This window comes from Nicotiana attenuata, chromosome 8 (genome assembly GCF_001879085.1).
Source record: "Nicotiana attenuata strain UT chromosome 8, NIATTr2, whole genome shotgun sequence".
NCBI lineage: Eukaryota > Viridiplantae > Streptophyta > Magnoliopsida > Solanales > Solanaceae > Nicotiana > Nicotiana attenuata.
Window position 1 is genome coordinate 16,607,389 of NC_031996.1, and position 22,886 is coordinate 16,630,274.

A 22,886-nucleotide genomic window follows, 5' to 3' on the forward strand; every position below is an offset into this window, starting at 1 on the left:
ACTTTATTAATGTTTGAATGTTAAAAGACAACAAAATGCTCTAATTAAGAGTTTTTCGTTTTGCAGGAGTCACTCCGAGCTAGGAGGAAGCTAAAGAGTATTGTGGAGTCAATATGGAGCGTGGAAGGCCAATCGACAGCACGGTCGAAAAGGAGAAAGAAAAGCAAGTGTCAGCTCCGCGACCGCGGACAGAACATGTGCCAAATCCGCAGTCCAATCCGCGGTCGCGGACGGGCTGACAGAAGCCAAGAAACCAGGGTCAATTATGTAATTTCCAGGGCAACTAACCTAAACCTATATGAAGCCTAATTCGTCCAAAAGAGAGGAGGGGCTGTTTTAAGAGAGATTTTGAAGGCAAGAACATGGAAGAAAGACAGAGAACTTCCTTCGAGTTTTTTATCTTCTTCTTTTTAATTCCATTATTGATTATGACTTTGTATAGTGAATTTTTATCTCTTAGTATGAGTAGCTAAACCCGTCATCTAGGGTTGATGGAACCAATTGTTGGATGAAGTCTTGACTATGTTTTATATAATTGAGCCATTTTTACTCTGTGATTGTTCAACTACGTGTTGTCTTGTGATTAATTAAAAGGGCCCTTGATTAATCGTGTCTAGTTATCTTGTGTTGCCTGAGAAAGAACATTTGGTTAGATTGTTGTTGAACAACACCACTTTCGGGTAAGTTAAGAGATTAATTACTTGAATTTAAAAGCAGGTTAGAGATAACGAAGCTTTGGTGGGATAATTCTGAGTTGCATAACTTGTTAACTAGAGTAGTTCGAGAGAATGCTTCTAGTAAATTATCGTAATTGATCGAGAGATAATTGCAGTAACCCAAAACTCATATTATAGAGGGTTACAGCGAGATTATAGCTAACGTGTCAGGAATTAATCCAACAATTGGGAAAATCAATAACCCTAGACCATTTTACCATTGAATTCAACTCTATTCTAGATTATTGGTAGTTTTATTGTCATTTTTCCTTAGTTAACTAAATTCTACTCATTATCCATTAAAAATTTTGCATCTGGGGATTTTTTGAGCTATTCATTAGCAGTGTTAAAAGTTGTAGTAAATAGGTTAGTTCCCTGTGGAATTCGATTCCGGACTTGAACCGGATTATATTTGCAGCGACCGCTTAGTCCTTTTTATAAGGCATAGTTGGGCGTGATCAAATTCTGGCGCCGTCGCCGGGGACTAACAGTATTATTTATTACAACTTGGAAGAATTGCTGGATTATTAGTTTAGATCAATTTTCTCAGGTGTTAAAAATATTTCCATTGAAATTCTCACGTTTGAACTATTCTGTGACTCAGGTGCATGCCTAGAAGCTCTTTGAGAGCTGGTGAACTCCTTGAAGGACTCTCAGACCCCGAGAAAGCATTCCGGACATTGAACCGGGCTAACAAGAAGAGCAAACAGCTGAAACAAAACGAACAAATTGAAATTGAAATGGATGACATAGATAACGTCAACGGGAACAACAGGAATGATCGAGATGACCCAAATGTCAGAGTGGTAGCACCTCTTGTGCCGGAAGCTGCTCTTTATGATTGGGCGCACCAACTGCTGATAACCTGGCCACAACAATTGCGGTTCCTCAGATACAAGCGGAGACATTCAGATTACCAACAACATGCTGCACCTGTTGCAGAATAAAGGGTTGTTCTCCGGGTCATACATCGAAGACCCGTAACAACATCTGAAGAACTTTCTATCAATATGTGTCACTCAAAGACAACCGAATGTGACTCCTGAGGCAATCAAATTATTACCGTTCCCATTCTCAGTGACCGGGGAGGCTCAAACTTGGCTGAATTCGCTCCCAATAAACTCCATTGCTACTTGGGAGGAACTAGTCAAGCAGTTCTTAAACAAGTTTTATCCACCCAACAAAACTGCGAGGAAGATTCATGAGATATTGCAATTCAGGCAGAAACCGACTGAGACTTTGCAAGAAACCTGAGAGACGTTTAAGGGTATGTTGGTGAAGTGTCCTCACCATGGCATTCCGGATCAGATGCTGGGACAGAGATTCTATATGGGTTTGGCTGACAGTCTGAAGGCTAATGTAGATGCTTCTGCCGGGGTGCATTCTTGAGCAAAACATTCACAGAGTGTAAGTTTCTTCTTGACAAGATGTCTCAAAATTCAGGCTGGATGACGAAAGACACAATACTCACCCCAATTTTCCATTATGTCGCTCTTGACCCAAACAACACAAATACAGAAGACATAGACACTCTTATGACCCAAATGAGCTTGCTGACAAAGAAAATTGATGAGATGGGTACGAAACAGGTGCACATTGTTGATACTACAAATGGAGGCTTATGCACTCCTTGCATAAACCAGTCATATGTGTGCTCGTGGAGTGGAGAGAATGACAACCAGGGTTTCAGAGAAGACATGGATTATGTCAATAATTTCGGAGGTCATAGGCAAGGTGGACAGCAATGGGGACCAACATCAAACCAGCAATACATACCAAACCAGCCACAACACAACCCTAATCCAGGAGGAGCACGACCACAAGGCCAAGTCGTGCCTTATCAGAGGCAACAGGGCTATAATCAGCAACACCAGCAACAGTTGGCCTACCAACCACCTCATCAACAGGAGGATAGTAACAGGATCGAAATCACGGGTATGCTGCAACAACTCATTGGGACAAATGGAAAGATGCAAGAGAAGTTAGCTGCACATGATTCAGCAATCAAAGGCATTGAAACTCAATTGGGACAGCTATCTATGGCCTTGAACAATCGCCCACAAGGAACATTGCCTGCAGATACAAACATTAATCCAAAGGAGCAGAACCCAAATCAGCTCATGGCAGTGAGTCTCAGGAATGGAAGAGATTTAGACAGGGAGCAAGAAGTTGCTCAATCTAGGAGAGAGACAATGCCAACTACTCTAGTTACCCCAGTTATATTAGAGACAAATGAGTCAGCAGAGCTCACTGAGGTTGTAATCGAGCAGGCACAGGTTGACAAGGGTAAGGAGAAGGAAGGTGAACAACTCTCAGAACAAGTAGTAGAAAAAGCTTCGAGCAAAGAAAGGACACAAAGCAGTGGGCAGAGGTTGATTCCCGCACCATCCCTTAGAGGTTGGTAAAGCAAAAGAAAGATGATCAATACAGGAAATTCATGGAAATGCTCAAACAAATTCAATTGAATATTCCACTGATGGATGCTTTGAGGGAAATGCCAGGGTATGCAAAAATGATGAAGGACCTGATGTCGCGAAAATTTGACTTCCAAGACCTGTCCATTGTAACTCTGACGCAGACCTGCAGCGCGGTAGTGACAAGGCCCATGGCTCAAAAGGTGTCTGATCCAGGTAGTTTCATTATCCCATGCACCATTGGGAGTTATGCTTTTGCTAAAGCATTGTGTGACTTGGGAGCCAGTATAAACTTGATGCCCTTGGCAATCTATACAAAACTGGGCATTGGCAGAGCTAGACCGACCTCAATGTTGCTGGAACTAGCTGATCGCACAGTCAAAAGACCGACAGGAATTCTTGATGATGTGCTTGTTCAAGTGGGAAAATTTGTATTCCCTGCAGACTTCGTCATTCTTGACTGTAAATTGGATGAAGAGATACCAATCATTCTGGGCAGGCCATTTTTAGCCACTGGGAGAGCATTGGTTGATTGTGAAACTAGAGAATTAAAAATGAGGTTGAACAATGAAGAGATAATATTCAATGTTCAACAATCTATGAGGAGACCCACCGAATTTGCAAATTGCTCACTAGTGGAGGCCGTAGATGTAATACTACAAGAGGAGGATGAGACTATTAATGTCAGGGATCTGTTAGAATCCTGCTTGATGAATCTGGAAAATGTGGATGGTGAGGAGTTGGCAGAGTAGGTCATGGCTCTTGAAGTTCAAGAGTTCTGGAAAAGGGAACCCCAGTTCGAGCCCCTAAACTTAGAAGAAAGAACAACAACACCTGCGAAACCATCGATAGAGGAGCCACCACAGTTGGACCTAAAACCGCTCCCAGCGCATCTCAGGTATGCTTTCTTAGGGCCTAATTCTACTTTACCTGTTATTATATCATCCGGTTTGCTAGCTGTGCAGGTAGAGCAACTCCTACAGGTGTTACAAGAATGTAAGACTACTATTAGTTGGACCATGGCAAACATAAAGGGTATCAGCCCAGCTTTTTGTATGCACAATATTCTCTGGAAGAAGGGCACAAACCTTCCAGAGAACATCAACGAAGGCTGAACCCGAATATGAAAGAGGTGGTGAAGAAGGAAGTGATCAAATGGTTAGATGCGGGTATCATCTTCCCCATCTCTGACAGCAATTGGGTTAGCCTTGTTCAGTGTGTACCGGAGAAGGGAGGAATGACGGTCGTACAAAATGAGAATAACGAGTTGATCTCTACTCGTACAGTTACGGGATGGCGGATTTGCATAGATTATCGGAAATTGAACACAGCCACCCGGAAGGACCATTTTCCCTTGCCATTCATTAACCAAATGTTGGACAGGTTGGCTGGGCGATCTCACTTCTGTTTCTTGGATAGATATTTGGGGTACAATCAGATCTCAATAGCCCCCAAAGATAGAGAGAAAACATCATTCACCTGTCCGTATGGCATCTTTGCTTTTCGGAGAATGCCTTTTAGACTTTGCAATGCACCGGCTACATTCCAGCGATGTATGTTAGCCATTTTCACGGACATGGTTGAAGACATTATGGAGGTATTTATGGATGATTTCTCCGTGGTGGGGGATTCATTCGAGGACTATCTTCACAATTTAAGAAGAGTGCTCAGAAGATGTGTGGAGACAAATTTAGTGCTGAATTGGGAGAAGTGCCATTTTATGGTACAAGAAGGGATAGTCTTGGGGCATCCAGTGTCCAGCAAAGGAATTGAGGTTGACCATGCTAACGTTGACGTGATTAAGAAGTTGCCACCGCCCACTTCTGTCAAGGCAGTGAGAAGTTTCCTTGGGCACACCGTGTTCTACAGGTGATTCATAAAACATTTCTCCATGATTGCTAACCCTTTATATAAACTCCTTGAAAATGATCAGCCCTTTGGGTTTTCTAATGATTGCAGGTTGGCTTTTGAGGAGGTGAAGAAGAGATTGACTGCACCCATCATTATTGCACCGAAACTGGGAGCAACCGTTCGAGCTCATGTGTGACGCAAGTGACTATGCTATAGGAGCAGTCTTGGGGCAGCGAAAGGATAAGCTGATGCACCCAATTTACTATGCAAGTAGGACGCTAAGCGGTTCAAATCTCAATTACACCATGACGGAAAAAGAGATGTTGGTTGTAGTTTTTGCATTCGACAAATTCAGGTCGTACTTGATTGGTTCAAAAGTTATTGTTTATACTGACCATGCAGCAATTAGGTACTTGATAGCAAAGAAGGAGTCAAAGCCACGCTTGATCCGCTGGGTTCTTTTGCTACAAGAATTCGACCTGGAGATCCGTGACAGAAAAAGGACAAAGAACCAAGTAGCAGACCACCTCTCAAGGTTGGAAGGAGCTGAAAAGAAGGCAGAGGTTGAAGATATAACAGAGACATTCCCGGATGAACCGGAGACACCATGGTATGCTGATATTGCTAATTATTTAGCAAGCGGTATTGTACCTTATGAACTCTTTTCAATTCAAAAGAAAAAGGTCTTTCGTGATTGTCGGTTTTATTATTGGGATGAACCTCTACTTTTTAAAATATGTGTAGATAACATAATCCGAAGGTGTATCCCCGAGAAAGATCAACCTTCTGTTTTGCAGGCTTGCCATGCTTCACCATATGGTGCACACTTTGGAGGGATTCGGACAATAGCTAAGGTGTTGGAATCGAGTTTGTATTGGCCAACTCTGTTCAAGGATGCCCATGCTTGGGTGAAAAGTTGCGATGAATGTCAAAGGACATGCAACATATCTCGACGTCACGAGATGCCGATGACTACTATTTAAGAGGGGAGGTATTTGACATGTGGGGGATTGACTTTATGGGGCCATTCGTCAGCTCGTATGGTAACAAATACATACTGGTGGCAGTTGACTATATCTCCAAATGGGTTGAAGCTGTGACTCTCCCAACCAATGATGCAAAGGGGGTGACAATCTTTCTAAAGAAAAACATCTTCACGCGTTTTGGCACCCCGAGAGCTATAATTAGTGATGGTGAAACCCATTTTTATAATAGAGCGTTCGTACGGTTGTTGAAAAAGTATGGAGTTCGCCATAAGGTGACCACCCCTTATCATCCACAGTCAAGCAGGCAAGTTGAAGTGTCAAACCGGGAAATCAAAAGTGTCCTAACCAAGACAGTACGACAAGGACTAATTGGGCAAAGAAGCTGGATGATGCATTATGGGAGTACCGCACAACACTTAAAACTCCAATTGGTATGTCACCATACAAGTTGGTATTTGGAAAAGCATGCTACCTTCCTGTAGAGCTCGAGCATAAAGCCCTTAGGGCACTGCGGCAGTTGAATTTGAATATGGAGACCGCAGGCACCAGTAGAGTCACTGGGTTACATGAACTCGAGGAATTCAGGTTCCATGCATTTGAGAACGCAAGATTGTACAAAGAAAGGATGAAAATAATGCATGATAAGCATATTCTAGATCGGAACTTCAAACTTGGAGATCTAGTGTCGTTATACAACTCGAGACTAAGATTTTTTCCAGGTAAATTGAAGTCCCGATGGTCAAGACCCTTTAGAGTGGTGCAAGTGTTCTCAAGTGGAGCTGTAGAAATTGAATCCGAAGATGGAACAAATAAGTTCACGATGAATGGGCAAAGGTTGAAACATTACCTTGGAATGGTAGAAGAAAAGGGGGATAGAGTGGTAATATCTTTGGAAGAGCCCCAATACATGAGCGAAGAGTAATAAAGAAGGCCTGCGTTATACCGGGACGTTAAATCAGGCGCTTCCTTCCCCTCATCCGCCCACTCCCCCTACTTCTTTTCCCCTCCCCTTTAAACAAAAACACATCTAAAACCCTCCCCCTTCCCCAAATCAAAACCAGCGCTCCCCTCCCCCATCTTCTCCCCAATATTTTTTCTAACTTCACCAAATCTCCTCTCCTTCTCCCTCTTCTCTACTCAACCACTACCCAAGCTCCATTCCTCACAAGATTCTCAAGTAAGTACATGCTTCTACTTTCTTTTTTTAGTTTTTTTTTTCAATTTTTTTTTTGCATTCTTTTTTTCTCTTCTATTGTAAGTGTAGAATAGTAGAAGTTGTGGGTACTCTTATCTTTGTTTTTGTTTGTTGGTATGTGAGGACATTAGATTTGGTTGGGTTGGGAAGACATTTTTGAGTTGTGAAGAATGGAAGTTTAATTGGGTCTTTGGGTACATGGGGGGCATATGCATAGTAGGTGTTTGTTGAATTGCCACAATGAGTTTTTTTAGTATAAATTGTGACCAATGGTGCGGGTGAAGTCTGAGTAACCGCCCTTGGTTCACATATTCCGCCAATTATCGATAGCGGTGGTTGTTGTGTAGGTACCATGAGATCTTCAAAGAAGAGACGCACTACCGGTGCCTCATCAAGTGGTCATAGAGGCTCGTCCCGGGCACGGTCACCAACCAGTTCAGCTCAGTTTGATCGCACCAGGTTGTCTATAGAGCTGCCCAAGACCATTTCTGTTGGAAGGCTATTAGAAAGCCTGTACCAGAAAGGGGAGTTGACATGGGAGCTCTCCAGGCTGAGTGCCCCAATATGCATAGGGAGTTGATTAGGCGCAGGCTAGACATCTTCTTTGAAGAGCCGGAGGACGGTAACTTGATGCTTGTTAGGGAATTCTACGCCAACTGTTCTGACATGAGGATCACATCTGCACTGTGCGACAAAAGAGGGTGAATGCCTCGATTGAAGCCATCAGGAGAGTGTATCGCTTGCCTGCATTCACTGGGGAGGTGGATTACTATGATACTTACCGGTGAGAACCAACAAATTGGCAATTGTTTTTAGGAACTATCTGTGTACCAGAAAAAGAGGTAGTGTGGGTTGTACCGGGATCGAAGTTGCACTCAACCTCACTCACCTTTGAAGAAAAGTGTTGGTTGTACATCGTCAATAGTCGACTGCTACCGTCCCACAACACCACTGAGGTAAATGGTCCGAGAGCTGCTTTGATCTGGTGCTTCGTGATGGCCAAGATTTTGATGTGGCCAAGGTTATTCACTCTGAGATGTTCATCCATTCAACGCTGAGGAGGTATGGGTTCTTCTTCCCATCTCTGGTCACTAGATTGTGCCGGGCTGTAGGGGTGCCATAGAAACCCAATGTGGATGGCAATGTGAAGAAACAAACAAAGTTCCGGGCATCCAAAGTGACCATTGGGAAAGACACGGTGGCACCCGGTTCACCTGATAGTGATGATTCTGAGGCGTCAGAGGAGAGCGATAAAGAGGAGGAGGAAGTTGGGCCATCTTCAACCCCACAGGAACAAGTTGGGCCATCCTCACCCCCACGGGAACAAGTAGCCGCGGTTGAAGGTTCATCTGCAGTCAGACGGAGTATGCGGATGACAGACTTAGAACAGGAAATGGTAGGGCTGCGCACTTCCATCACGGAGTTGGGGACTAGAGTTGATGCTTTAGCCACCCAAAATGCGAAGTCGGAGAAAAAAATCATGGGCTTGCTGAGTGCGCTGGGGAGAGCGTGTCATCTCGACCCCGGCATTGTCTCCGATCAAGACTGATCTTCCAGGGAAGTTACTTTACCTCACATTACTTTATCTTGTATGACATAGGGACATGCCATCATTTTAAGTGTGGGGTGGGGGATACTTTGTGGTATGTTGTATGTAGAATAGTTTTGTAGTTTATTTACATAAATCATTTTTGACGTGTCCCGGCGATGGATATCATTCGACGGGTTTCTTGAGGGACTAAAGTCGAAGAAGAAAAAAAACACAAAAAGATTTTCTTTTGTAGTAGTGTATCAATTCCCCCTTGGTTTTTCTTTAAGCCACGGTTCTTTTCCAAGGGTTTCATTTGAACCGGGTGTAGTTAGTTTTTTTATTATTAGTAGGAACTTGTGGGCTATGGGCGGAAATAGAAATAGGATCTCTTAACGTCGGAATGCCTTAAATATAGCGGGTACTTTAGTGTGACGCTTAGGCTCAGTTGTCGACTCTTGTAAGAATGCCTTAAATTGTATGTTCTTAATTTGGCTTAAGTACCCTGATCAGAGTGTTTGATGAACCAATCTGGTGTGCCATGTGTGTGTGAGGCTTGTTGTGTTCTGTGCATGACATTTGATGCCTAGAACTTGCCTCGTGTGTCTGCAAAGCGAAATAGTAGTCTTGTTTAGTCTGGAATGTGATATAGGCATTTCTTTGTTGAACCATATATATACTTCACACCCATGTGTTATGTATCATAGTTAACCCCGTTGAGCCTGTAATCCCGTTTCTTTGGCAACCACACTACAAGCCATACCCATTTGTTTGAATTAACCATATATTTGAATCGTTTCACCTCTCATGAGCACTTGAATTGTTATGAACTTTGTAAAAGTTAAAGTGTGGGGTGGTTGGTTTGGCTTTCGAGTGGAACTAATGAAATAAGGAGAAAAAGTGCACTGTTTTGAAAAAAGTAAGAGCCGCTTGAATTCAGAAAGAAAGAAAAGGAAAAAATAGTTGTATTGTTGTGAATATATATATATATATTCCTTGATAAGTGGTGACTCTTGGTGTAATTGTGCTTAAAGAAGTAAGGGGTAATATATATTGAAGTGAAGGTGGAGTTATGGTTCCACATAAGTGTGGGGTTTTAAATGTTAAAGTATATGTATTAAAGTGCTTAGGAAGGTGTAGCCACTCGTATATCTAAATGTATCATACCCGTCCCGTAGCCTACATTACAACCAAATAAAGCCCTCCTTGATCCTAGACAGAATGAGCTCGATTAGTAGAGTAGTACACTACGGGCAAGCCTATTGTGCATCTTTTGTGGCATATGAATGTCATTTCTGAGGGTGAGTGAATTCTGTTTATATTGAAGTTCCTCAGTGTGTGTGCATTTTATAGATTGTGGAATGAGTCTCTTTTGTTGTGAGCAGGCACTTGATTCATTAAGGAGAGGTAAGTTTGGACCTCTGAGTTAGAGTAAGTAAGCCGGTTAGGAATATTGTGTGGCTCGCGGGAGTCAACTCTTGAGGTGTGGATGTTACACTAATGTACTCAATCTATGAGGAATATTCTTGGTGTGACGAGTTAGGGAAGTCGCTCGGGGGAAGTTAGGCCTCTATAGAGTGTGGTTTGATTGCTCGAGGACGAGCAAAGGTTTAAGTGTGGGGTGTTGATAGTAGACGATAATTATGCAATTTAGATACTATTTACACTCTAATTTGGCCGCACTTTATCAATTTTGAATGTTAAAAGGCAACAAAATGCTCTAATTAAGAGTTTCTCGTTTTGCAGGAGCCACCTTCGAGCTAGGAGGAAGCTAAAGAGTATTTTGAACTCAATATGGAGCGTGGAAGGCCAATGGGAAGATAGCACGGTCGAAAAGGAGAAAGAAAAGCAAGTGTCAGCTCCGCGATCAGCTCCACGGTCAGATCCGCGGTCGCGGACAGAACATGTGCCAAATCTGCAGTCAGATCCGCGGCCACGGACGGGCTGACGAAATCCAAGAAACCAGGGTCAATTATGTAATTTCCAGGGCGACTAACCTAAACCTATATGAAGCCTAATTCGTCCAAAAGAGAGGGGGAGCTGTTTTTAGAGAGATTTTGAAGGCAAGAACACGGAAGAAAGACAGAGAATTTCCTTAGAGTTTTTTATCTTCTTCTTTTTAATTCCATTGTTGATTATGACTTTATATAGTGAATTTTTATCTCTTAGTATGAGTAGCTAAACCCGTTATCTAGGGTTGATGGAACCAATTGTTGGATGAAGTCATGACTATGTTTTGATATAATTGAGCCGTTTTTACTCTGTGATTGTTCAACTACGTGTTGTCTTGTGATTAATTGAAAGGGCCCTTGATTAATCGTGTCTAGTTATCTTTTGTTGATTGAGAAAGAACACATGGTTAGATTGTTGTAGAACAACACTACTTTCGAGTAAGTTAAGAGATTAATTACTTGAATGTAAAAGCAGGATTAGAGTTAATGAAGCTTTGGTGGGATAATTCTGAGTTGCATAAATTGTTAACTAGAGTAGTTCGAGAGAATACTTCTAGTAAATTATCGTAATTGATCGAGAGATAATTGCGGTAACCCAAAACTCATATTTCTTATAGAGTGTTACGGCGAGATTATAGCTAACGTGTCAGGAATTAATCCGACAATTGGGAAAATCAATAACCCTAGACCATTTTACCATTGAATTCAACTGTATTCTAGATTATTGCTAGTTTTATTGTCATTTTTCCTTAGTTAACTAAATTCTACTCATTATCCATTAAAATCTTGCATCCGAGGATTGTTTGAGTTATTCATTAGCAGTGTTAAAAGTTGTAGTAAATAGGTTAGCTCCATATTGGAGGAAGAAAAGACTTTTGATGGGTATATATACAATTGCTCTTCTTCTAGCTCTTAAAGAGTTAAAAAGAAGGCAAGCCTCACGCTGTCGTCGTCGCCGCTCGCTCGGCTCGGCTTCGGCATCGGCATCTGCATCGGCATCAATTGATCTTTTTGGACAAAATTCCTTTCAATTATTTAATTAATTAATTCCCACCCGTTCCAACAGCTATGGCTGTTCTGAAAGATTACAAACAAGAAATTCACTAGTGAAGAGCCTCCAGTGCCTACTGCAGACATGCCGGACAACGAGAAATTCATGATTGTTGAGGCGTGGAAACACGCAGATTTTCTTTCCAAAGGCTATATCTTAAGCGCTTTAGGGGATGACTTATACAATATGTACAGTGCGGTGAATACTTCGAAAGAATTATGGGACGCATTTGAGAAGAAGTACAAGGCTGAAGATGCATGCTTGAAGAAGTTCGTGGTTGCCAAGTTTCTAGACTATAAAATGATAGACAGCAAAACTGTTGGAACCCAAGTTCAGGAGCTTCAACTTATTTTTCACGACCTTATTGCTGAAGGTATGGTCGTGAATGAAGCATTTCAAGTGGCTGCAATGATTAAAAAATTACCTCCTTCGTGGAGAGATTTCAAGAATTATCTTAAGCACAAGCGTAAAGAAATGAAGTTGGAAGTTCTTGTGATTCGTCTCAAGATTGAGAAAGACAACAAAACAACCGAGAAGAAGTCGCGTGGAAATTCAACGATCATGGGAGCTAATATCGTTGAGGAGACTGCTCCAAAAAGTAAAAAGAGGAAGAGGTCTTCTGGACAGACTAAGAAACAGAACAAAAAGAAATTCAAGGGCAACTGGTACAATTGTGGAAAAGTTGGTCACAAATCCCTTGATTGTCGTCTCCCCAAAAAGGATAAGAAGAAGGGACAGGCCAAAATAGTGGAGAAGAATGATGAAATTGATGATCTGTGTGCAATGCTTTCGGAACTCAACCTAGTTGGAAATCCGAAGGAGTGGTGGATTGACTCTGGAGCCACTCGACATGTTTGTGTTGTCAAAGAAGCATTTGCGACTTACTCTACTTCTGGTCCCGAAGAAGAGATTTCCATGGGAAATAATGCAACAGCCAAGATTGAAGGTTATGGGACGATATTCCTGAAGATGACTTCCGGCAAGGTGTTAACGCTCAACAACGTTCTTCATGTTCCTACAATTAGGAAGAATTTAATTTTTACTTCTTTACTTGTGAAGAATGGATTCAAATGTGTATTTATTTCTAATAAAGTTGTTGTAAGCAAGAATGAAATGTATGTTGGAAAAGGCTACCTCACAGAGGGCCTTTTCAAACTCAATGTAATGGTTGTTGACAGTATGAATAAAATTTCAGCTTCTTCTTATTTATTGGAGTCAAATGATTTATGGCATATTTGTTTAGGACATGTCAATTATAAAACCTTACGGAAGTTAATTAATTTAGAAGTATTGCCTAAATTCGAGTGTAATAAATCGAAATATCAAATATGTGTTGAATCTAAGTTTGTAAAACATCTTTATAAGTCTGTTGAAAGGAATTCAAATCCTTTAGACTTAATTCATACTGACATTTGCGATATGAAGTCGACACCATCTCGAGGTGGAAAAAAGTATTTTATTGACGATTGCACTCGATAGTATGTTTATTTCCACAAGTCCTTCCATAAGTATACTCTCTAGAATATTCTATATAGCTAGAATCTTCCAAGGACTTTCCTAGTAATTCCATAGGTCTAGGGTCTTCCTAATGAAACCTCTATATTTTTCTAGAGCCTTCCTACAAGTGCATAAATATCTAGAGCTTTCCCAAGGAAATTCTCCATAGTTTTAGAATATTCCACCAAGATCTAGTCCCTAACTTATGTAACCCTTCCATATGGCAAAAATATATTTCAAGTGGCACCTACATGGCATGATGAAGTGGCGGGTCATGACATTTAGATAAGGCCGGCGAAGAAGCTGAATGGCTCCGGAATTTCTTGGAAGATATTCCATTTTGGCCCAAACCTTTGGCACCTATTTGTATACATCGTGATAGTCAAGCGGCAATAGGCAGGGTAGGGAGCGTTATGTATAATGGAAAATCTCGTCATATACGACGGAGACACAATACCGTTAGACAACTACTCTCTAGTGGTGTTATCACGATTGATTACGTAAATTCAAGAGATAACGTGTCGGATTCACTTACAAAAGGCCTATCTAGAGAGGCAGTTGAAAGATCATCAAACGAATGGGGTTAAGGCCTAGGACAAGTCATCATGGCGGTAACTCTACCTAGCAGACTGGAGATCCCAAGAGCTAGGTTCAAAGAGATCAAACAAAGTTATGAATGACGGTTCAACATTATCAAATAACTCAACCCATTCTCGTGATGAAGACAATGTTCACAATCGAGATAAAGCATGAAGGCTTTTTGATGAGTCAATAAAGCTTAAAGTTTATTAATAATTTGCTAAGACTGGCAAGATATGACCAGATAGTGTGTCTTTAGGATTACACGTTTAGGAATCACCTATGTGAGTGTGAAGTGTAAGCCGCTTCAAGAGGAACGAAAATAAATGCCCATTCTCTAAGCACTCATGAAACCAGGCGGTGTTCATGGCTGAAACGAACACAACCGTGAGAACCATAGATGGTTAAGGATTGATTGTGTGACTTATGTTGTCTAGGTATACAACAAAGCTCGATGGTTCAAACATATCAAATCTACCGATTGACCGAGTATTTCCGATATAAGTTCACTACGAAAAGTTCAAAGGGAAACCTACTTATCCAGATGCAATTAATCTTACATGTAAAACACACATGCGTCCGTGCATTCCTTTATTTTATAGTCATTCCCCATTCATGTGGGGGATTGTTGGGCTTTAAGCTTGGTGTAGCTTACAAAGGGTGAATGGGAAATGGAGGGAAAATGAAATATTTGAGTTTTCCTACTTGGCAAAGGGACATTGTCCCATATTGGAGGAAGAAAAGATTTTTGTTGGGTATATATACAACTGCTCTTCTTCTCGCTCTTAAAGAGTTAAGAAGAAGGCAAGCCTCGCGCCGTCGTTGTCGTTGCTCGCTCGGCTCGGCTTCGGCTTCGGATCCTATTTTCCCGCAATATTTTCACCTGTTCCAACAGCTATGGTTGTTTTCAAAGGTTGCAAACCTTTCCAAAAACAGTGCCAAATGGGCTATAAATATGGTTTGAATCCCAGAATTTTTACTTATTAAAGTTTCTTATTATCTTCTTCTTCTTCTTCTTCTGCACAATATTTTCCAGTGTGTTTTACAACCATTGTGTTGTTTGCCGTTCACCAGAGTTGTTGGTACCAATACGCTGGTGAGTTAAATCGTTCTATCCTGGGAGGATATATTCCAATACCTCGGGTACTTGAGGGTAGGGGTGCTCATTGTTCGGTTTGGATCGGTTTTTCCCTAAAAAAGAAACCAAACCAAGTAAGCCGATTTTTCAAATATTAGAACCAAACCAAACCAATTAAGTCGATTTTCTCGATTCGATTTATGTCGGTTTTTGTCGGTTTTTCTATAAGACATACACTACCAAACACATATTCCGGCAACCACATTTTCAACGTAACACTATCAAATCAATTGCCCTTTGAGAAATCTATTATTTACTAAAATATATTGATGATGATTGAATCAAATAGTGATGAATAATTTAAGGACTCAATTAAAAATATATTTTTTTTAACATGAAATGAATTCTTACACTTAACAAAAGAAAACTACCAATCAAACTAGAATATAAAGGTAAAGAACTGTACTAAAAGTGCAAACGATTAACATTCACCATAAAATTTTTGAAACTTTGTATAAAAATATACATATATATAGGTGTAATCATAAATTTGAAATAGCTACTCCTATACTAGGTTTGGTTCGGTTTTCTCGGTTATTTTTTGATTAAAACCAAAACCAAACCAAATTTGATCGGTTTTTAAAATTCAAAACCAAAACCAAACCAAACCAAAAAGTATCGGTTTTTTTGGTCGGTTTGGTTTGGTTTTCGGTTTGGTTCGATTTTTTGGGTTTTTATGAAAACTCCTACTTGAGGGGAATAATTTCCTTAAGGACACACTGTGTATTCACTGGGCTCGATTTATTCCTATATTATTTTCAGAATTTATTTTGTCGTTCTGGTCCTACTAACTTTCTATTTCTATTTTTCCAGAAAGTTTACTATTTTATTACATCAATACAAATTGAATAACAAACATCAGATGATTGGGAATGTCTATTAAAGATTTCAAAAACAGAGAGTATGGATTATTGTTTTTAATATGTCCATCAAACATTTCACAAACTGCTCATTCAGCTTATTTGAACATGCCATTCGATTTCTCAGTTTATTTTTTCTTCCAAAGAAATATAGCTATTAGTTTTTACCTTTTTGATCAGTGGGATCAAATTATTTATGAAATGATACATTTGTCCTTAAATTCGAAATGTATATTTACGTCCATTACTCCATTTATCTAATTACAACACAGGGCAGACTCGAGCAGGTTTGGCAAAAACAATCTCATCGTCAAGTTGTGTCATCCCGTAGCTCAAGATAAGATATTTATCTAGGATTAGGGCTAGCCAACAATGGCCGATACTGCCGGAAGGATTCCTCTTTGGAGAATAGGTACTGTAACTGGTATTCTCAATTCCAGCACATAGCCCAAATAATACTACGCAAGCAAAACTTCACAAATTCATGGAGATATAGAACAACATATAAGTTATCCCGGTACATCAAGTACATTAGAGCATAATGAATGACGAAAACAGGTACTCGTGTTAAACGAGCTTTTAGAGACGCGGGCATGTGCCCTTTTTTAACTGCAGATACAGCCCATACATTGACAAGTGCAAGAGAGCACTTCTTCAACAATGCTAAAGGTTAAGCCAAGTAACAGCTTCTTGTTTCTCGACATCAGTTAAGATGTCATTTGGTATACAGAACTCAGATGAAAATATCAAACAATATGATAGGAACTTTCAGCAGCAGAATAACCAAACAAGAACAACAAACTTTAACAAAGCTTATATTAGGAATAAACTAAACAAAACATTTGTAAAGAAACTACCATACAGCTAGATGCTGTAGCTTTAATTTTTTACCCAGAACAAGACCCACCCCGCCAAACAATTAAGAAAAGCTAAGTAATAGAAGAGTTACTGGATAATAATCAAAAGACTAAACAAAGTTAAACGCGTCCATCCCACAGAGATTCATTCCGAACCTTGTTAGTTCTCAAGAGGGGCTCCACATTCTTAGGAGGGTTTAAACCAAGATTCTTAGCGCGCTCCCATCTATCCAATCTGCTCAATCCAAGACTTGGTCCATAAGCCATATTCAAGTCAAATTGCCTTAATAATTCCTCATTCCCATCATAATCATCTGAAATTTTGATATAAGAAAACGTGTTACAAGAAGAAAAAGAGAAATGGAGAACAGAAGACATAATAATCAGAAGCTTGCTATATTCTTAATATGTTCAGATCTAAAATAAGTGAAAAGTTGTGGGTAGTGTCCAAAGATTGTGAGTATTTCCTTATCTTCTCAGCAGGTGAGATTACTAAGATACAAATAGCAACCAGTGCACGTTTATCACTTATAATTTCACATCGTAGAATATGTATATAGTCCTTTTAGTGAACGTTTGGTTCATTGATTAAGCGGGATGAGGAAGTATGAGGATCAATGATCTTGCACAGCATGTATCTGATAGCAAATGATATGGTCTTATTACTTATCCCTCAGTCCATCTTTTGAGAAATATCAATGCAGGAAATAGTCAAAAGATAAAAAGCCCAAGGGATAAGAACTTAAAAATCGACTAATGACTAATCTTCTAATGATTTTTCTTTCACAACTCACAAAATGCCATTAAACTAAACCTCTTTAATGTGTCTTATGCTTTTCAATTTCACAACGCTTCAGAAAATGTTGTTCAAATGTAATATGAATATATATTACTAATGGTCATTTCCAAAAAAAATATAACTATATATGCATGTCGATTAGTATTGATTAACTGATATCATGTATAAATTGAATATATTATATGTCTTTGTATTAACTGAAAGTGCCTTATCTTGATTTCTTCTTACTGCAGACTATCTAGATCAGAAATTTGTGCAGAGTAATTCTATTTAGCATACTTTGAGCATAACGTAATAAATAAAATTAACGCACAGGTATATAGTTACACTGATAACGCAAGCGAGAATAAAAAAGCGGGTGACATGTTGAAAGGAGTTTTCCCAAATATTTATTGGACTCCTTGTGCTGCACATTGTATCAACTTGATGTTTGGTGACATTTTCAAGTTAGCCCCATATTCTATAGGTGAACAAGCGGTTCTTATTTTCTATTTTAAGTTTTTAACCTTCATGTTAATTGCTTATACTTATTAACTATGAAATTTGACTTCCTACAGTTTTTGCTAAGGCGATCAAGATACATTCTTATATTTGTCAAAGGCCGTTGTTGTTGAACATGATGAGGAGATACACAAAACAAAGAAATTTGGTGAAACCGGCTAAGACAAGATTCGCAACAGCTATCTTGACCTTGCATAGCTTTTACCTGCAAAAGCAAATTTGCGAACCTTGTTCTTGTCAACCGAATGGAGTGAGAGTATCTATGCAAAGGAAGCTCTTGGGAAAGAAGTTGCGAGATTTGTTATTAGTCCATATTTTTGGAATGACACTGTTCAAGCACTTAAAGTTGGTAATCCTTTGGTTACTGTACTTCGTATGGTGGATGGGGTGAAAAAACCACCAATGGGATACATTTATGAAGCCATGGATAGGGCTAAAGAAGCTATTGAGAATGCATTTGATCATGATAGGAGGAAATATGAGAGAGTGTTTGAAATCATTGATAAAAGGTGGGATGATCAGCTTCATCAACCTTTACATGCAGCAAGGCATATTTTGACCCCTGGATTGTTTTACACAAACAATGAGAACAAGACTTTAGATTTAAACGTTTGGAAGGGGTATCATGCATGTGTTGCGAAGTTGGTGCCAGATGAAGCGATGCAAGACAAAATAGGGTAAGAGCTTGGTGTGTATATGCAAGCCAATGGAATTCTTGGATTAGCTTCGGCCATTAGAGGCAGAACCAAATTGGCACCAGGTGAGCAACTTTTTTCAATTGTTTTCCTCTTTAGAGCTTTAACTTTCAAGTTATTAACTTCTAAAATAATACTTTTACAGTTGAATGGTGGATGCAATTTGGTTATGAAGTTCCAAACTTGCAACAATTTGCTATTATCAAAGCTTAACTTGTAGCTCATCTGGATGCGAGAGAAATTGGAGTGTTTATGAACATGTGAGAAGCTATATTACATTATTACTAAAGTAAAGTTTATCTCAATTGTCCTAAGTACTCCTCTTAGTTACTTTCTACATCTTATTATGCAGATTCATACTAAGAAGAGGAACAGGCTTGAGCTAAAGAAACTCAATGATCTCGTGTTCGTAAAATATAATAGAACATTGGCTCGTCGTTACAAAGCTCGCAATATCATTGATCCAATTTTATTGGATAACATTGATGAAGCAAATGAATGGTTAACCGGAGGCCCCGAAAATCATAAAGAAGAAGAAGTGTTTGAAGGAGAAGGTCTCACTTTTGGTCATGTTGCTATGGCAAGTGGAGTTGAAGAGAATGTTTATGATTTTAGGGGAAGTACTTTAAGGAGCAAAGAAAGAGTATCTACAAGTACAAGTACATGTAAAAGTAGAACCCTAATTAATGAAGCCTCCGATGAAGAAGAAGATGATGACGACCAATATAATAACTCGAACATGATGACACTTCAAGAGTTTGGAGATCTTGTTGAAGAATAGGATGTTGCTCCTTTTGTGATTTTGTTTTGCATTTGCTTAATATATTATGACTTTTGAGGATTATTCACTATCTAGTTTTAGTATCTTATTATTTGCTTCTTGATTCAAGAATTGAAACATTTGCTTAATATGTTATTTTTAATGAGTTCTTAGCCATTTATCTATGCCTATTTTATTTTTTTTATTTATGTGTTAAACTGCGCTTCACAGCAAAAAAGCACGCGCTTCGCTTCGCGCTTCTCGCTTCTGTGAAGCGAGGCCTCGTCGCTTTTTTGTGCTTAACGCTTTCCAAAACACTGGTTACACATCAAGCGTGTTAAAAAGTCTTGCTTCTTACTTAACTCTGTTCCAGTCAAATTGTGCCATATAATTTAACAGAGGGAGTACTCGGATTTGCTTCATATGGTCAATAATTAATACTCTACACATATCATTTCAAATGTCATCAACAATGAAGTTACAAACAATAGATTTGGCATTTCAAACCAAAAACGACTACAAGGGTGAATTCAATGTAAGACCAAACTCAACAAGTTTCAGGTGTTTCAATCTGATCATGAACAGTAAGGGGAATAAACACTAGGGCCAAAAATGCACAGTACTCATTACACAAAATCAATACAAACTGATAAGGGATGAGAGAAATTGTAGTCTTAGGTGATTTAGCTACGAAGAAAAACGCCTTCCTGAAAAATCATCATCAGACTATCATATACTTCATATATTCCACTTTATGTGACACTATTTTCTTATTAGTCCATTCCAAAAAGAATGACACATTTCCATATTTGGAACAATTAACTTTACACCTTATTTCACCCTTACCAAGAAGCATTTATTGCCACCAAAATGTTATGGCGTGTTTTAAGACCATAAGTCTCAAAAATCTTCATTATTTTTTATAACTCCGTGCACAGTCAAACTGTATCACATACTGTTTGGCCAAGAGATGCCACGTGACATTGCTTTGTCGGAAAAGTTCACTAAATACACCGATTAGAAGCTTCACTTACAGATTTAAGGTTCAGGCACTTGCAGATTTAAAGTTCAGGGTTCGAGCCCCAATACCGAATGGATTTTTTTTCCAAAAGTTTTTGAGCTTCAGCTATTGAAAAACATTAGGGAGTAGGTAAGTAAGTAAGTTTCGAACTCGTGACCTCCAAAAGATTTGAAACAAGCTAGACCACCAAACTAAAGATTCTACTGATAACTTAAATTCCCTTTATAATTATGAGGTATTAACGACTACAGCTCAAAAATACTAGAATTGTAGCTGATATGATCAAAAATTGGTTTTTTTTTTTTTTTTTTTTTTTTTGCGACGTCGTTATAAAATCATTCGTTCCTCTTTTAAATGTCACGCCGCCTATAAAAACTCTGCTACGCTATCACATAAATTTGTATGACGATTGATTCGTAACTTACTTTGTACCAAGTCAAATACTGGAAAATAATCTAAATGGATCGTTGAAGGAAAATGCTTACCTTGCAAATTGGGAGAGCCGTGGACGATGAGGGCCGGAGACCGGGTAAATTCAGAGCCGAGAACAGCCGCTTGCTTTGGGGTTATAGATTTCTTCGTAGTAACGGAAAATGGTGATTTTGAATTTGTTGGCTTAGTGATCCCTCCATTCTTATTCTTCTTTTGCCTATAGAAACCCTTCATATCTGATTTCGATGCCATTGTTTCTCTCTCTCTGATTTCAAATTCAAATTTTGAATTCTTCCCGTGAGAGGAGGGTGCATTGTTATTTATACCTTTAACTTTAGGCCCATATGCTTTTGGACCAGGTTTGGATTTTTTGAGTTCCGTCCGTTATAGTGGCCCGTATTCCAATGGGCTTTTAGCTATAGGTGTTAATCGGGTCGCGCTGACCCGTTTTCAACCCAGGTCAGCCCGGTTCAGTCCGTTACTGTAGCTTAATGTGCAGGCTGGGACGGGTTGGTCGGCGGGCGGGTTTTGGACGAACATATTTTGGATAACGGTGTACCGTATCCGCTAAGCCCGTTAACCCGTTAACGGGTTGTTAACGGGCTGCAGCCCGTTATCAGCCCGATTACTGATACAATTTTTTTTTTAATTATTTGGACCTTCGCCAACGGTCAAATTTAATTAAAAAACAAAAAAAATTATTTACACTAGCCCGGCCCCGCCCGAACCCGAACGGGCCCACAATAACCTGAAAATTCCCAACCCGCTAACAGCCCGTTATCCTAGCCCGCTAACCAACCCGGTCCGGTAACGGACAGGCTGGTTTTTTTTTGTTCAACCCGTCCCAGCCCGCCCGATAAACACCTCTACTTTTAGCCTCCTGTAAAAAAAAAGTCAAAAATAGCCTAATTTACAACTGGTAATTGAAAAGTAGTCACAGTTTCAAAATTAAAATTTAGCCACATTTTCATGTAAAGATAAAATCTGAATTAAACACCCTTAAAAATTCAAAAAAAATTTCTATATGAGATTCCAGCATAATGTGCTGGAATTTCATAATGTGTTGGAGTTCCAACATAATATTCTGGATGTTTATATGAAGGAGCTCCAAAATCCAACATATTATACTGGAACTTTCCGTGTTTGAGCTAAAATAGTGGTTATTTTTTAATGATTTTGCAAATGATGTCTATTTTTCAGTTACCAATCCAAAAACTGACTAGCCCATGCTATTTTCACAATTTGACTGGTTTGTCCTCTTGGTAGAAATGACACTAGGTAGTCACTCTAAAGGCAACTATTTAGAAATTAGCCAATACATTTTAAATTTCGAATTTTCAGTTTAATTTTTTGGGACAAAAATATTTTGAAATGTACTGAAATTAAGATTTTTATTTCAAAATCTTATGACAAATAAATACTAGCTAATTTCTAAATAACAGTCAGAATAGTTGTTTGTGCACTTCGCCCACAAGATAAGGGTACAATTTTTAGACCATTGCACAAATACTTGGTTGGATTCCCTACTTACTTTCAAATTTTTACATTGATTGTCCCTCTATGGGACTGCTATTTACATTTTGTCCCCGTTTTTTGACAAACGTACAAAACGACCCGTTTAAATTTAATAAAACTTCTCCATCTCTTCTCTCGTTTTTTTTTTTTTTTTTTTTACCAAAACCATCATAGTTCTTCAATTATAAAAGCTTAAAATTTCTACTTGGTAGTTAAAATTTGAAGTTCATAATCAATTATCGTTAAAATCATTTGAGTATTAATTATTTATTCTAAAAATTTAAGTTCAAACATTAATTTAATGATTTGCTAATAATCTCAAAACTCCGTTGTTGGTCCTAGAAAATATTGAAGTAGATAAAGTGAATCTTGTTAATTTGTATTATTTAACTAAATTGGTGATTAAGGATGATTGGTAATTTTGTGAAAAATACCAATCATTTTGTTTGCAAATATCTACTCCACCTTGTGTTGCTGTAAGTTTTTGGAATGTCACTGTTGTATCATGTTACAGTTTTGACCTGTAGATAGCAAAAAAT

At 39.1% G+C, this 22,886-nt stretch overlaps 2 protein-coding genes across 2 annotated transcripts; one reads left to right on the forward strand and one right to left on the reverse strand.

Moving 5' to 3' along the window:
- Positions 3,229 to 3,882, forward strand: LOC109231524. The gene has a single exon (XM_019397183.1). It carries the CDS (start codon positions 3,229 to 3,231, stop codon positions 3,880 to 3,882), a length of 654 nt encoding a protein of 217 aa, XP_019252728.1.
- LOC109230984 lies at positions 16,438 to 21,121 on the reverse strand. Its single transcript, XM_019396499.1, has 2 exons — positions 20,886 to 21,121; positions 16,438 to 16,938 (listed from the first exon to the last, which is right to left on the reverse strand). The coding sequence occupies exons 1-2, from the start codon at positions 21,082 to 21,084 to the stop codon at positions 16,745 to 16,747; spliced, it is 393 nt and encodes a 130-aa protein (XP_019252044.1). The 5' UTR covers positions 21,085 to 21,121; the 3' UTR covers positions 16,438 to 16,744.